Genomic DNA, 17,198 nt, shown 5'->3' on the forward strand with positions numbered 1-17,198 from the left:
TGGACCAGCTCAGGTGAAACACCTTCCCACTAACGAGATGGACAAGCCAGCACAGGTGTAACACATACTGACTAACGAGGTGACACCAATCAGTGCGTCCTACGTGCTAGACGGGCTAACGAGCTATACGTGCTGACGGAGCTAGACGGGCTAACGAGCTAGACGGGCTAACGGGCTATACATGCTAACGAGCGAGACGTGCTAACGAGCTAGACGGGCTATACGTGCTAACGAGCGAGACGGGCTAACGGACTATACATGCTAACGAGCGAGACGTGCTAACGAGCGAGACGGGCTACACGACGCCGCAGACGGGCTAACGAGCTAGACGGGCTAACGGGCTATACATGCTAACGAGCGAGACGTGCTAACGAGCTATACGTGCTAACGACGGGCTAACGAGCTAGACGTGCTAACGAGCTAACGGGCTATACGTGCTAATGAGCTAGACGGGCTAACGAGCTAGACGTGCTAACGAGCTAGACGTGCTAACGAGCGAGACGTGCTAACGAGCGAGACGTGCTAACGAGCTAGACGTGCTAACGAGCTATACGGGCTAACGAGCTAGATGTGCTAACGAGCTATATGGGCTAACGAGCTAGATGTGCTAACGGGCTGTACGGGCTAACGAGCTATACGTGCTAACGAGCTAGACGTGCTAACGAGCTAAACGTGCTAACGGGCTATACTTGCTAAGGAGCGATAAGTGTCAACAATTAAAAACAAGAAAAACACATTTCTAAATAATAATATACAATCAAAATATTTTTTTATCCTTTTTCTTACTATAGAATCCTAAAACTCACTAGCTTCTAGAACTCACTAGCTTCTAGAACTCTCCTTTTCCTAAAACTCACTAGCTTCTAGAACTCTCATCCCCTTGGAACCCAAACAAAACTCATCTCCAATACTGAAAAACGTGCAGTCAAAATAAATTGTAATCCATGGTAATGCACTGACAAAACACAAATCTTTTTGACTGCCCACCCTTGAGACAATCAGAAACCAAGTTGTCCTTACCACGGACATGTCTGATTTCAAGAGGAAACTCCTGCAATATCCGTAGTAACTTTCCACCTCACTGCAGAGCTTCTCTCTCTTTTCAGGGTTCACGAGATAGGCATGTTGTTGGATCGGGGCCCAGTCCCCAATGTCATGCTCTAGTACATTTGGGTTGGCACATCTGAGAATGAACCCAGATATTCTAAAAGCAGGGCAGCAATGTCAATATAATTGTACCAAAAATTCTCAGTTGGTTGCATAAATAATTATGATTACTAAATCTTACATGAATATTAAACATGAAATATAAAAACCAAATGTACACCCCTTTGTTAATATGTATTAGCAATAATTCACTTAATGGTGAGGCATAAAATGTATCTTTTGTCAGGCTTAATGTTTGAGTCATGCTTCTTCAGTAGTGGAATAAAGACAATTAGTACTTGAATGTTGTAAATAAATACTGGAGTGATGTAGGATTGTTCACCAATTGATTATATACCAATTTATTATACTGCAATTATGTGTATAGGCTGTAACTATGTTGAAATTAAATTGTTTTCTATTCAACTTTCACTTTCAACTAAAACCAAACTTATATTGTACATCGGGCATAGTCTTATTTTCAATGACATTGTGCTAGGTGAGATATCCCCAATGTCACAGTTTAAACGTGTCCAAATGCAGAAACAGTTTGTGATAAATTGAAAACCTAAACATAAAATGTAATACAGACAAACATCTGCCACAATAATCATATTACTTGTATTTTTTTTAAACAAGCTCCTTATAAACTGCACAAGCACCAGAAATGCTGTTGTTTTGACAAGTAGCAATAAATCACTGATATCGATTAGGGGGGAAATCAGGTTGTACGTGCTGTTGAAACTAACACAACAAAAAAATAAAACATATGGAAATGGGAGATATATTTTACCTCACTGATTAGAGGACAACCTGCAGAAGACAGTCAGCAACATTTTGGAGTGATGCATTTAAATTTAGGGGTCACTAAACAAAGGAACACAACACTTATTTGTTATCACTCATTAATATCATGTTGAAATCAATTGTACGACAGGAGGGAGATGAGATTGCATGTCCTGTTAAAACTAACAGCTCAAAAATCACACGGACTCTTGGAATAATTTGTATATCCCTGGTTAGAGGACAATTTATAGAAAACAGCTAGCTACATTTTGAAGTGTTGCATTTTGATTCCAGTGGGTCACCAACGTGGTAAGTGTAACACAGCTCTTTTTTTGTTAGTCACTTTTTGTTAAATCTCATAAATAGTAACTCTTCCATTTCAGAGCCTGGATTTTCCCCCTGAGGCTAATATCCATATCATGTTGAAATCAATAGAACAGGGGACAAACGTTTAGGGTTCTACATTGTGACATCATTAATATACACCTACTACAATGTTAAAACATTCTACATTTTATTTCACTGATATCATGAAACAACTCCTTCATGAATTTTCTGATGTTTAATCAGAGATCTTTTATCAGAGTATCTCTTCCCACATTGATTACAGCTATGAGGTTTCTCTCCTGTGTGTGTTCTCTGATGTGATACCAGGCTGTTTGACTGAGTAAAACTCTTCCCACATTCAGTACAGCTATAAGGATTCTGCCCTGTGTGTGTTCTCTGGTGCAAAGTCAGCTGGCTAGATGTAGTAAAACTCTTCCCACACTGATCACAGCTGTAAGGTTTCTCTCCTGTGTGTGTTCTCTGGTGTATTGTCAGACGACCAGAGGAAAGAAAACTCTTCCCACATTGATCACAGTTATAAGGTTTCTCTCCTGTGTGTGTTCTCTGGTGTACTATCAAGCTGCTTGAGTGAGTAAAACTCTTCCCACATTGAGTACAGCTATAGGGTTTCTCTACTTTGTGTGTTCTCTGGTGAGATTTTAAATGTCCTGACGAAACAAAACTCTTTCCACAGTCAGAGCAGCTAAAAGGTTTTTCTCCTGTGTGGATTCTCTGATGTCTTTTAAGATCTGCCGAGGAGGTGAATTTCTTTCCACAGTCAGAGCAGCTAAAAGGTTTCTCTCCAGTGTGACTTCTCAGGTGTAGTTTCAGTGAATCTGATCTTAAGTAACTCTTCCCACAATCAGAGCAGCAGTGACTTTTCGTTTTGGGTCTCCGCTGGTGTTTCTTGACATGTTTTGATCTGGAGAGACTCTTCTCTTTCTCGTCAGCTTCATGATGTTGTTGAGGCTCCCCAGAGGATCCACCATAGTCACGTCTCTCTCCTGTGTGAACAACAAAGTCATACAGATGGTTAAAAGGCCCACAACAGTAATAAATAATAATAAATAAAGTAATAAATAATTAGTAAAAATAATAAATCACAGAGGAGATCATCGATGAGTTATATATGTATAATATTATACATATTATATATGTAGGCTAGAAAGTTATTACTGAGCAGTGTGACAGACGACTAGGCCCCTTTCTAAAATGCCATATATGTACAGTTGAAGTCGGATGTTTAAATGTATTTTGGCTAAGGTGTATGTAAACTCAGTTGTTCACAATTTCTAATATTTAAAATCCTAGTAAAAAATCCCCAGTGTTAGCAGGTTTTTAACAATGTGAAATGTCAGAATAATAGTAGAGAGAATTATTTAATTTCAGCTTTTATTTTCTTTCATCACATTCCCAGTGGGTCAGAAGTTTACATACACTCAATTAGTATTTGGTAGCATTGCCTTTAAATTGTTTAACTTGGGTCAAACGTTTTGGGTAGCCTTCCACAAGCTTCCCACAATAAGTTGGGTGAATTTTGGCCCATTCCTCCTGACAGAGTTGGTGTAACTAGGTCAGGTTTGTAGGCCTCCTTGCTCGCACACGCTTTTTCAGTTCTGTCCACAAATTTTCTATAGGTTTGAGGTCAGGGCTTTGTGATGGCCACTCCAATACCTTGACTTTGTTGTCCTTAATCCATTTTGCCACAACTTTGAAAGTATGCTTGGGGTTATTGTCCATTTGGAAAACCCATTTGCGACCAAGCTTTAACTTCTTGACTGATATCTTGAGATGTTGCTTCAATATATCCACATAATTTTCCTTCCTCATGATGCCATCTATTTTGTGAAGTGCACCAGTCCCTCCTGCAGCAAAGCACCCCCACAACATGATGCTGCCACCCCCGTGCTTCACGTTTGGGATGGTGTTTGTCGACTTGCAATCCTCCCCATTTTTCCTCCAAACATAGCGATGGTCATTATAGCTAAACAGCTCTGTTTTTGTTTCATCAGACCAGAAGACATTTCTCCAAATAGTACGATCTTTGTCCCCATGTGCAGTTGCAAACCGTAGTCTGGCTTTTTTTAATGGCGGTTTTGGTGCAGTGGCTTCTTCCTTGCTGAGCGGCCTTTCAGGTTATGTCGATATAGGACTCATTATACTGTGGATATAGATACTTTTGTACCTGTTTCCTCCAGCATCTTCACAAGGTCCTTTGCTGTTTTTCTGGGATTGATTTGATTTGTACTTTTCGCACCAAAGTATGTTAATCTCTAGGAGACAGAATGCGTCTCCTTCCTGAGCGATATGATGGCTGCGTGGTCCCATGGTGTTAAATACTTGCGTACTATTGTTTGTACAGATGAACATGGTACCTTCAGGCGTTTGGAAATTGCTCCCAAGGATGAACCGGACTTGTGGAGGTCTACAATTGTTTTCTGAGGTCTTTGCTGATTTCTTTTGATTTTCCCATGATGTCAAGCAAAGAGGCACTGAGTTTGAAGGTAGGCCTTGAAATACATCCACAGGTACACCTCCAATTGACTCAAATGGTCAATTTGCAGATCAGAAGCTTCTAAAGCCATGACATAATTTTCTGGAATTTTCCAAGCTGTTTAAAGGCACAGTCAACGTAGTGTATGTAAACTTCTGACCCACTGGAATTGTAAAACAGTGAGTTATAAGTGAAATAATTTGTCTGTAAACAATTGTTGAAAAAATTACTTGTGTCATGCACAAAGTAGATGTGCCAAAACTATAGTTTGTTAGCAATAAATTTGTGGAGTGGTTGAAAAACGAGTTTTAATGACTTCAACCTAAGTGTATGTAAGCCTCTGACTTCAACTGTATATATGTACACGCATTACATTTACATTTTTACATTTTAGTCATTTAGCAGACGCTCTTATCCAGAGCGACTTACATTTCATACATTTTTTTTTCTGTGCTGGGTTGTGGGAATCGAACCATGTGGGAATCGAACCCACAACCCTGGCGTTGCAAACACCATGCTCTACCAACTGAGCTACAAAACATACATGCACACTACCGTTCAAAAGTTGTCACACTTAGAAATGTCCTTATTTTTTAAAGAAAATTACATTTTTTGTCTATTAAAATATCAACTTTATCAGAAATACAGTGTAGACATTGTTAACCTCTCTTGGGTAGGGGGCAGTATTTTGACGTCCAGATGAAGAAGGTGCCCAGAGTAAACTGCCTGCTACTCAGGCCCAGAAGCTAAGATTTACATTTACATTTTAGTCATTTAGCAGACGCTCTTATCCAGAGCGACTTACAGTAGTGAATGCATACATTTCATGCATTTTTTTTCTTGTTCTTTTTTTTGTACTGGCACCCCGTGGGAATCGAACCCACAACCCTGGCGTTGCACACACCATGCTGGCATTGCAAACACCATGCTCTACCAACTGAGCCTATTATATTAGGTATATTATTAGTAGATTTGGATAGAAAACACTCTGAAGTTTCTAAAACTGTTTGAATGATGTATGTGAGTATAACAGAACTCATATGGCAGGCAAAAACCTGAGAAAAGATCCAACCAGGAAGTGTGGAAATCTGAGGTTTGTAGTTTTTCAAGTGATTCCCTATCCAATATACAGTGTCTGTGGGGTCATTTTGCACTTCCTAAGGCTTCCACTAGATGTCAACAGTCTTTAGAACGTTGTTTCATGCTTCTACTGTGAATGGGGAGAGAATAAGAGGTCTTGGAATCAGATGACTGAGAAAATGACATGAGCTCAGTGGCACGCTCCAGTGAGAGTTAGCTGTGTTCCTTTTCCTTTTTGAAGACAAAGGAATCGTCCGGTTGGAATATTATGGAAGATTTATGATAAAAACATCCTAAAGATTGATTCTACACATCATTTGACATGTTTCTACGAATTGTAATATGACTTTTCGTCTGAACAAACTGCGCAAGCACAGTGCATTTGGATTACTCGACTGAATGCGCGAACAAAAAGGAGGTATTTGGACATAAATATGGACTTTATCGAAACAAATGAACATTTATTGTGGAACTGGGATTCCTGGGAGTGCATTCCGATGAAGATCAAAGGTAAGTGAATATTTTAATATTATTTCGGAGTTTTGTTGACTCCATAAAATGGCGGGTTTGGTTTTGTAACTGAGCGCCGTACTCAGATTATTGCAAAGTGTGCTTTCACTGTAAAGCTTTTTTGAAATCTGACCAGCGGTTGCATTAAGGAGAAGTGTATCTATAATTCTTTGAATAACAGTTGAATATTTTATCAACGTTTATGATGAGTATTTCTGTAAATTGATGTGCTCATTCACCGGAAGTTTTGGGAGGCAAAACATTTCTGAACATTACACACACCAATGTAAAATTGGGTTTTTGGATATAAATATGAACTTTATCGAGCAAAACATACATGTATTGTGTAACATGAAGTCCTATGAGTGCCATCTGATGAAGATCAAAGGTTAGTGATTAATTTTAGCTGCATTTCTGATTTTTGTGATGCCTCTCCTTGCTTGGAAAATGGGTGTGTGGTTTTTCTTGTCTAGGTGCTGTCCTAACATAATCTAATGCTATGCTTTCGCCGTAAAGCCTTTTTGAAATCAGACAGTGTGGTTAGATTAATGAGAAGATTATCTTTAAAATGGTGTATAATACTTGTATGTGTGAGAAATTTGAATTATGAGATTTGTTGTTTTGAATTTGGTCCTCTGCTATTTCACTGGCTGTTGGCGAGGTGCGACGCTACCTTCCCACATACCCTAGAGAAGTTAATGTTGTAAATGACTAACTGGAAACTGCTGATTGTTTATGGAATATCTACATTGGCGTACAGATGCCCATTATCAGCAACCATTAATCCTGTGTTCCAATGGCACGTTGTGTTAGCTAGTTAGTAATTTTAAAAAGGCTAATTGATCATTAGAAAACCCTTTTGCAATTATGTTAGCACAGCTGAAAACTGTTGTTCTGATTAAAGAAGCAATAAAACTGGCCTTCTTTAGACGAGTTGAGTATCTGGAGCATTAGCATTTGTGGGTTCGATTACAGGCTCAAAATGGCTAGAAACAAAGACCTTTCTTCTGAAACTTGTCAGTCTATTCTTGTTCTGAGAAATTAAGGCTATTCCATAGAAGATCTCGTAACAACGCTGTGTACTACTCCCTTCACAGAACAGACTCAAACTGTCTCTAACCAGAATAGAAAGAGGAGTGGGAGGCCCCGGTGCACAACTGAGCAAAAGGACAAGTACATTAGAGTGTCTAGTTTGAGAAACAGATGCCTCACAAGTCCTCAACTGACAGCTTCATTAAATAGTACCCGCAAAACGCAAGTCTCAATGTCAACAGTGAAGAGGTGACTCCGGGATGCTGGCCTTCTAGGCAGAGTTGCAAAGAAAAAGCCATATCTCAGATTGGCCAATAAAAAGAAAAGATTAAGATGGGCAAAAGAACACAGATACTGGACAGAGGAACTCTGGGAATTCATATGCAACTCTGTGTTGTCAAACTGCTTTGCTTTATCTTGGTCAGGTCGCAATTGTAAATGAGAACTTGTTCTCAACTAGCCTACCTGGTTAAATAATGGTGAAATAATAAATAAATAAATAAAATAAATAAATATGCTCCTGGGAATTCAAGCTACTACTACTTTACTACTATAATAAATGGAAAATCTAAATACAAATGACATATTTTCTCAGGCATTTATTTTGTCGATGTATCGAAACCGTACCGTCACACCACTGTGCCGTATGGTACCGAACCGTGAGTCTTGGTGTGGTACGATACCGTGACACCACTGTACCGTTTGGGATGGTTTTGATACATCGACTATACACACACACTACCCGTCAAAAGTTTGAGAACACCTACTCATTCAAGGTTTTTTACAATTTTCTACATTGCAGAATAATAGTGAAGACATCAAAACTATGAAATAACACATATGGAATCATGTAGTAACCACAAAAGTGTTAAACAAATCAAAATATATTTTATATTTCAGATTCTTCAAAGTAGCCACCCATTGCCTTGACAGCTTTGCACATGCTTGGCATTCTCTCAACCAGCATCATGAGGTAGTTACCTGGAATGCATTTCAATTAAACGGTGTGTCTTGTTAAAAGTTAATTTGGGGAATTTCTTTCTTTCTTAATGCGTTTCAGCCAATCAGTTGTGTTGTGACAAGGTAGGGGTGGTATACAGAAGATAGCCCTATTTGGTAAAAGACCAAGTCCATATTATGGCAAGAACAGCTCAAATAAGCAAAGAGAAATGACAGTCCATCATTACTTTAAGACAAGAAGGTCAGTCAATGCGGAACATTTCAAGAACTTTGAAAGTTTCCTGTGGCAGTCCCAAAAACCAACAAGCGCTATGATGAAAATGGCTCTCGAGAGGACCGCCACAGGAAAGGAAGAAACCGAGTTTCCTCTGCTGCAAAGGATAAGTTCATCAGAGTTACCAGCCTCAGAAATTGCAGCCCAAATAAATGCTTCAGAGTTCAAGGCACATCTCGACATCAACTGTTCAGAGGAGACCAAGTGATTTTTTTTATTTTACCTTTATTTAACTACCGTAAATTCTGGACTATAAGCCGCAACTTTTTTCCAACGCTTTGAACATCGCGGCTTAACGACAGATTTGACCTTGTCAGCTCGGGGATTCGATCTAGTAACCTTTCGGATACTGGCCCAACGCTCTAACCACTAGGCTACCTGCCGCCCCCAGGCCTTCATGGTCGAATTTCTGCAAAGAAACCACTACTAAAGGACACCAGTAAGAAGAAGAGACTTGCTTGGGCCAAGAAACACGAGACCGGTGACAATCTGTCCTTTGGGCTGATGAGTCCCAATTGAAGATTTTTGGTTCCTACTGCCGTGTCTTTGTGAGACGCAGAGTAGGTGAACGGATAATCTCTGCATGGGTTTGGAATGAGTTTGACCGTAGAGTGAAGGGAAAAGCAGCCAACAAGCGCTCAGCATATGTGGGAACTCCTTCAAGACTGTTGGAAAAGCATTCCAGGTGAAGCTGGTTGACAGAATGCAAAGAGTGTGCAAAGCTGTCATCAAGGCAAAGGGTGGCTACTTTGAAAAATCTTAAATCTATAACACTTGTTTGGTTACTACATGATTCCATATATGACAATAGTTCCTCAATGTATTTAAAAAAAATAAAAAATCCCAGCACTACTTGACTTTGACTGAAATAGGTGCCAGTACTGTTTATATATTAGGTGCTTCACTATACTGTTGATCTGATATTCTATAAGAGGAACAGCAGCTCCACTATACTGTCGATCTGATATTCTATAAGAGGAACTGGATGTGGATATGAAAACCATAACCGGCAAGCAGATTGGTAGAAATTGTCAAATAAATTGGCATTGGCTAACGGTAGGTTGGCTACGGGTTAAAGGTTAAATTTAGGAGTCAGGTTAAAGGGGATTGGGGTTAAGGTTAAATTTAGGAGTTAGGTTAAAGGGATTGGGGAAGGGTTAGCTAACATGCTAAGCAGCTAGGTGGCTAACGTTAGCTAGGCTAGGGGTTAAAGGTTAAATTTAGGAGTCAGGTTAAAGGGGATTGGGGAAGAGTTAGCTAACATTCTAAGCAGTTGTAAAGTAGCAACCTCCAAAAAAATGTAAGTAGTTGAAAAGTTGACTGTGATGAGATTCGAACTCACAACCTTTGGGTTGCTAGGCGTTTGTGTTTACATCAATAAATGCTCTCTTCTCTAGACTTTCATTTTTTGTTTTGAGAGAAAAGGGGTTCCATCCTTCCTGGTATTGGATCCTTCAGGGCTAAAGTAGTGGGATGGGCTGGTATTGGATCCCTCAGGGCTAAAGTAGTGGGATGGGCTGGTATTGGATCCCTCAGGGCTAAAGTAGTGGGATGGGATGGGCTGGTATTGGATCCCTCAGGGCTAAAGTAGTGGGATGGGCTGGTATTGGATCCCTCAGGGCTAAAGTAGTGGGATGGGATGGGCTGGTATTGGATCCCTCAGGGCTAAAGTAGTGGGATGGGCTGGGCTGGTATTGGATCCTTCAGGGCTAAAGTAGTGGGATGGGATGGGCTGGTATTGGATCCCTCAGGGCTAAAGTAGTGGGATGGGATGGGCTGGTATTGGATCCCTCAGGGCTAAAGTAGTGGGATGGGCTGGGCTGGTATTGGATCCTTCAGGGCTAAAGTAGTGGGCTGGGCTGGTATTGGATCCCTCAGGGCTAAAATAGTGGGATGGGATGGTATTGGATCCCTCAGGGCTAAAGTAGTGGGATGGACTGGTATTGGATCCTTCAGGGCTAAAGTAGTGGGATGGACTGGTATTGGATCCTTCAGGGCTAAAGTAGGGGGATGGGCTGGTATTGGATCCCTCAGGGCTAAAGTAGTGGGATGGGCTGCAATTGGATCCCTCAGGGCTAAAGTAGTGGGATGGGATGGGCTGGTATTGGACCCCTCAGGGCTAAAGTAGTGGGATGGGATGGGCTGGTATTGGATCCCTCAGGGCTAAAGTAGTGGGATGGGCTGGTATTGGACCCCTCAGGGCTAAAGTAGTGGGATGGGCTGGTATTGGACCCCTCAGGGCTAAAGTAGTGGGATGGGCTGGTATTGGACCCCTCAGGGCTAAAGTAGTGGGATGGGCTGGTATTGGATCCCTCAGGGCTAAAGTAGTGGGATGGGCTGGTATTGGACCCTTCAGGCCTAAAGTAGTGGGATGGGATGGGCTGGTATTGGATCCCTCAGGGCTAAAGTAGTGGGATGGGCTGGTATTGGACCCTTCAGGGCTAAAGTAGTGGGATGGGCTGGTATTGGATCCCTCAGGGCTAAAGTAGTGGGATGGGCTGGTATTGGACCCTTCAGGGCTAAAGTAGTGGGATGGGCTGGTATTGGATCCCTCAGGGCTAAAGTAGTGGGATGGGCTGGTATTGGACCCTTCAGGCCTAAAGTAGTGGGATGGGATGGACTGGTATTGGACCCCTCAGGGCTAAAGTAGTGGGATGGGCTGGTATTGGACCCTTCAGGGCTAAAGTAGTGGGATGGGCTGGTATTGGATCCTTCGGGGCTAAAGTAGTGGGATGGACTGGTATTGGACCCCTCAGGGCTAAAGTAGTGGGATGGGCTGGTATTGGATCCCTCAGGGCTAAAGTAGTGGGATGGGCTGGTATTGGACCCTTCAGGGCTAAAGTAGTGGGATGGGCTGGTATTGGATCCCTCAGGGCTAAAGTAGTGGGATGGACTGGTATTGGACCCCTCAGGGCTAAAGTAGTGGGATGGGCTGGTATTGGACCCCTCAGGGCTAAAGTAGTGGGATGGGCTGGTATTGGATTCTTCAGGCCTAAAGTAGTGGGATGGGATGGACTGGTATTGGACCCCTCAGGGCTAAAGTAGTGGGATGGGCTGGTATTGGACCCTTCAGGCCTAAAGTAGTGGGATGGGATGGACTGGTATTGGACCCCTCAGGGCTAAAGTAGTGGGATGGGCTGGTATTGGACCCTTCAGGGCTAAAGTAGTGGGATGGGCTGGTATTGGATCCCTCGGGGCTAAAGTAGTGGGATGGACTGGTATTGGACCCCTCAGGGCTAAAGTAGTGGGATGGGCTGGTATTGGATCCCTCAGGGCTAAAGTAGTGGGATGGGCTGGTATTGGACCCTTCAGGGCTAAAGTAGTGGGATGGGCTGGTATTGGATCCCTCAGGGCTAAAGTAGTGGGATGGGCTGGTATTGGACCCCTCAGGGCTAAAGTAGTGGGATGGGCTGGTATTGGATTCTTCCGGGCTACAACAAAATATAAGGCAGTTTTGATAGTGGGAGTGTGACTGTGTTACCTTGCCCTTTAATTCAACAACTGCAGTGTGAGATTGGGTTTTGAAAGACAGTACTTACTGGTGTTAATCCGATCTCCTGTCTCTTCATCTTCCAATGTGACAGTTATCTCTCCCTTCTCCTTCACTCCAAGAACGGTATCCTCTTCTTCTTTCACTGTAACATCCTCATCGTCTACTTTTGTTACTGTGATATCCTCCTCTTCCTTCTCCTCTTTCACGACAACATTCAGCCACAGACCCTCTTTCTCCGTCCAGCAGACCTCTTCTTCTTCAGCAGGAGGCGAGTAGCTTGGTGAACTCATGGTCGGGGATGTTAGCTCACAGTTAGCTAGCTAGGCTAATGCTAACTCAACCAGCCAGCTACGTTAGCTAGCTAGGCTAATGCTAACTTAACAAGCCAGCCAGCTACGTTAGCTAACTTATTACAATAACAACGTAAATATGCAATGAAATTGTATAATTAGCTAGACGACAGAAGTGTGCTGAAACACAGTGGTTAATATACATTTAAACGCGTTAATATTTCGGCTAGCAAGCTACCGAGGAGGCTGACCAGTTTGTCAATGAACTATAAAATAACGTCGCTGGGTTGTCACTAGTTACCACAGCCACAAAGTCAGAATTGGCTACGGTATAAAAAAAAATAAAAAAATTGCAATATATTTTTTTGGGGGGGTCTTAATTTAAAAAGTTAACGGTTAGGTATAAGGTTAGTAATGTGGTTAAGAAAGAAAACAAAAAAATCCGATTTTTTTTTTTTTTAGAAGAGAGGTTGTAGAAATGGGCGGGGTTTAGCCGTCATTATGTCTTTGTGACTGTGGTAACTAGTGAGGACCGAATAGCTTGTTGTTGAAGAAGGGTCCCGTCGACGAGCGCCTGACACCCGGGGAAGACCTGCCTGAAAGACCCACATCGCCGTCTGCTGGCCGGAGTGTGTAACGCAGTTGAGGGCAATTTTTTTATTTTTTTTTATTATTTTCTAACAAAAAGTTTATAATTTTTTCAACGATTTTATTTTATTTTCAAGAATTATATTAAACGTATATATATATATATATATATATATATGGACACGACTGACTACAATAATAGAACAGAATAAAAAATATATATATATTTTTTTATTTAACCTTTATTTAACCAGGAAGGGCTCATTGAGATGTAAAATCTCTTTTTCAAGAGCGTATTTCACTCTCTCTCTCACACACACACACACACACACACACACACACACACACACACCTTTCCTTGGTATAATCATGGGAAGGGCTACAGAATCAGTGTTAAATTCAAGACAGCCAATTAGAGTCAGTCATGATTCAATGATTCAGTGGTACCATTGACTCAGTTATCCCATTGAGTCAGTGAATCAGTAATACAGTTTATTCAGTGACTCAGTGAATCAGTTTTTTCAGTGATTCAGAGATACCATTGACTCAGTTACTCAGTGAATCAGTTTATTCAGTGACTCAGTGAATCAGTTTATTCAGTGATTCAGAGATACCATTGACTCAGTGACTCAGTTTCTTCAGTGAATCAGTTTATTCAGTGATTCAGTTGTTCAACCTTTCCTCGCGACTAGGCCGTCCAGCTCTTCTCCAGTTCAACCAGTTCCATGCCTTCACAGTAGGACCGAGGACGCAGCGCCCTCACCTGGACAAACAAACAAACAAACAACAGTTTGCCATCTCTCGCTCTCTTCCTCTTGTCTCTTTCTGTCTCTCTCTCTTCTCCCTCTCTATCTCTGTCACTCTTTCTCCTCCCGCTCTTTCTCCTCCCTCTCTCACTCTCTCCCTCTAGTCCTAATAGGTTGTAATCTCTAGGTAACTCCCTCTCTCCCTCTAGTCCTAATAGGTTGTAATCTCCAGGTACCTCCCTCTCTCCCTACAGTCCTAATAGGTTATAATCTCTAGGTACCTCCCTCTCTCCCTACAGTCCTAATAGGTTGTAATCTCTAGGTACCTCCCTCTAGCCCTAATAGGTTGTAATCTCTAGGTACCTCCCTTCTAATAGGTTGTAATCTCTAGGTACCTCCCTCTCTCCCTAATAGGTTGTAATCTCTAGGTACCTCCCTCTCTCCCTAATAGGTTGTAATCTCTAGGTACCTCCCTCTCTCCCTAATAGGTTGTAATCTCTAGGTACCTCCCTTCTAATAGGTTGTAATCTCTAGGTACCTCACTCTCTCCCTAATAGGTTGTAATCTCTAGGTACCTCACTCTCTCCCTAATAGGTTGTAATCTCTAGGTACCTCCCTTCTAATAGGTTGTAATCTCTAGGTACCTCCCTCTCTCCCTAATAGGTTGTAATCTCTAGGTACCTCCCTTCTAATAGGTTGTAATCTCTAGGTACCTCACTCTCTCCCTCCAGTCCTAATAGGTTGTAATCTGTAGTTACCTCCCTCCTAACAGGCTGTAATCTGTAGTTACCTCCCTCCTAACAGGTTGTAATCTGTAGTTACCTCCCTCCTAATGGGTTATAATCTGTAGTTACCTCCCTCCTAACAGGCTGTAATCTGTAGTTACCTCCCTCCTAACGGGCTGTAATCTCTAGTTACCTCCCTCCTAATGGGTTGTAATCTGTAGTTACCTCCCTCCTAACGGGCTGTAATCTGTAGTTACCTCCCTCCTAATGGGTTGTAATCTGTAGTTACCTCCCTCCTAACGGGCTGTAATCTGTAGTTACCTCCCTCCTAATGGGTTATAATCTGTAGTTACCTCCCTCCTAACGGGCTGTAATCTGTAGTTACCTCCCTCCTAACGGGTCGTAATCTGTAGTTACCTCCCTCCTAATGGGTTATAATCTGTAGTTACCTCCCTCCTAACGGGCTGTAATCTGTAGTTACCTCCCTCCTAACGGGTTGTAATCTGTAGTTACCGGGGCGGTTCTGTGTGCGGAGGATAGTTGCTGCAGCAGGGGGAAGGGCGTCCACTGGATGGGTTCTATGGGCCAGCTGCACACAGACAGGTCACTGGCTTTCCCAGAATCCAGTGCACACTCCGCCAGGCTGACCTCGCTGACCGCCCAGCCGTACTGGGAACTGGAGGGGAGAGGAGAGGGAGACAGGGGGGAACCATGACAACGTTTTACTGTAGTTCTCTCTCATACACCTGTGTTACAGTATGTGTATTGTCTCTCTGTGTGTATTGTCTCTGTGTGTGTATTGTCTCTGTGTGTGTTCTCTCTCTGTGTGTATTGTCTCTCTCTGTGTGCGTTCTCTCTGTGTGTGTATTCTCTCTCTCTCTGTGTGTATTGTCTCTGTGTGCGTTCTCTCTGTGTGCGTTCTCTCTGTGTGCGTTCTCTCTCTGTGTGCGTTCTCTCTCTCTGTGTGTATTCTCTATCTCTCTGTGTGTATTCTCTCTCTCTCTCTGTGTGTATTCTCTCTCTCTCTGTGTATTCTCTCTCTCTGTGTGCGTTCTCTCTGTGTGCGTTCTCTCTCTGTGTGTATACTCTCTCTGTGTGTATTCTCTCTCTCTCTGTGTATTCTCTCTCTCTGTGTGTGTTCTCTCTCTCTGTGTGTTCTCTCTTTCTGTGTGTATACTCTCTCTGTGTGTTCTCTCTTTCTGTGTGTATACTCTCTCTGTGTGTATTCTCTCTCTCTGTGTATTCTCTCTCTCTCTGTGTATTCTCTCTCTCTCTCTGTGTATTCTCTCTCTGTGTGTATACTCTCTCTGTGTGTATTCTCTCTCTCTGTGTGTATTCTCTCTCTCTGTGTGTATTCTCTCTCTCCGTGTGTATTCTCTCTCTGTGTGCATTCTCTCTCTGTGTGCATTCTCTCTCTCTGTGTGTATTGTCTCTCTGTGTGTATTGTCTCTCTGTGTGTATTGTCTCTCTCTGTGTGTGTGTGTCACCAACTTGTGTGGGTAGACGGTGTTGAGGTGTGTTCCGTTGCTAGGGCAGGTGGAGGCCACGGACAGCGTGTCGTCGTGGTAACAGCAGGTGCGGTCTAGCGCCCTCCGGTGTAGCACCTCGTCGGAGCGGGTGAAAGCGGGGTTATCCAACGAGTCAGCTGATCCACCGATGGACCGCCCCCAGAAACGACCTGACAGCTCGTCAAAGTGGTTGAACCTACGGTAGCTACACACACACACACACAGGTTAATAAGACCAGGTTTATTGACCTGTGATATCTATGACAAACACACACACACACAGTCCCTCTGTCGGAAGGGAGACGCCTGTGTTTTCACACCAGAAACAGGAAGTCAGGTTTGGACAGGAAGAGGAAGTGCGATGCCAGGAAACAGGGAGGGTCAGTAGAGTTGTTTCTGTAGTAACTTTAGAACCTGGTAGTGGATCAGAGAGAGACAGTACCAAACAGAACAGAGATGGGTTTATAATGTAATACAATAGGAACCAGAACCAGAACAGAGACGGGTTTATAATGTAATACAATAGGAACCAGAACCAGAACAGAGACGGGTTTATAATGTAATACAATAGGAACCAGAACCAGAACAGAGACGGGTTTATAATGTAATACAATAGGAACCAGAACCAGAACAGAGACGGGTTTATAATGTAATACAATAGGAACCAGAACAGAGACGGGTTTATAATGTAATACAATAGGAACCAGAACCAGAACAGAGATGGGTTTATAATGTAATACAATAGGAACCAGAACCAGAACAGAGACGGGTTTATAATATAATACAATAGGAACCAGAACCAGAACAGAGACGGGTTTATAATGTAATACAATAGGAACCAGAACCAGAACAGAGACGGGTTTATATTGTAATACAATAGGAACCAGAACCAGAACAGAGACGGGTTTATAATGTAATACAATAGGAACCAGAACCAGAACAGAGACGGGTTTATAATGTAATACAATAGGAACCAGAACCAGAACAGAGACGGGTTTATAATGTAATACAATAGGAACCAGAACCAGAACAGAGACGGGTTTATAATGTAATACAATAGGAACCAGAACAGAGACGGGTTTATAATGTAATACAATAGGAACCAGAACCAGAACAGAGACGGGTTTATAATGTAATACAATAGGAACCAGAACCAGAACAGAGACGGGTTTATAATATAATACAATAGGAACCAGAACCAGAACAGAGACGGGTTTATAATGTAATACAATAGGAACC

At 42.3% G+C, this 17,198-nt stretch overlaps 2 protein-coding genes across 2 annotated transcripts in view; both read right to left on the reverse strand.

Annotated features, from left to right (window-relative positions):
* Positions 1–315: 315 nt before the first annotated feature.
* On the reverse strand, positions 316–12,740 carry LOC145863768 (uncharacterized). The gene is made up of 2 exons (XM_082968351.1): positions 12,149–12,740; positions 316–3,263 (listed from the first exon to the last, which is right to left on the reverse strand). The coding sequence occupies exons 1-2, from the start codon at positions 12,390–12,392 to the stop codon at positions 2,461–2,463; spliced, it is 1,047 nt and encodes a 348-aa protein (XP_082824477.1). The 5' UTR covers positions 12,393–12,740; the 3' UTR covers positions 316–2,460.
* A 718-nt stretch (positions 12,741–13,458) lies between these two features.
* Positions 13,459–17,198, reverse strand: part of si:ch211-14k19.8 (uncharacterized) — a 36,675-nt gene continuing 32,935 nt past the window's right edge. Inside the window, exons 9-11 of the mRNA XM_082968352.1 lie at positions 15,943–16,164; positions 14,965–15,127; positions 13,459–13,743 (exon numbers count right to left, since the gene is read on the reverse strand). Of these exons, the coding sequence (XP_082824478.1) occupies positions 13,669–13,743; positions 14,965–15,127; positions 15,943–16,164 (460 nt within the window). The 3' untranslated portion in view covers positions 13,459–13,668. The remainder of the gene's footprint in view (positions 13,744–14,964; positions 15,128–15,942; positions 16,165–17,198) is intronic.

This window comes from Salmo salar, chromosome 02 (genome assembly GCF_965601325.2).
Source record: "Salmo salar chromosome 02, fSalSal1, whole genome shotgun sequence".
In the NCBI taxonomy this organism is placed as follows: domain Eukaryota; kingdom Metazoa; phylum Chordata; class Actinopteri; order Salmoniformes; family Salmonidae; genus Salmo; species Salmo salar.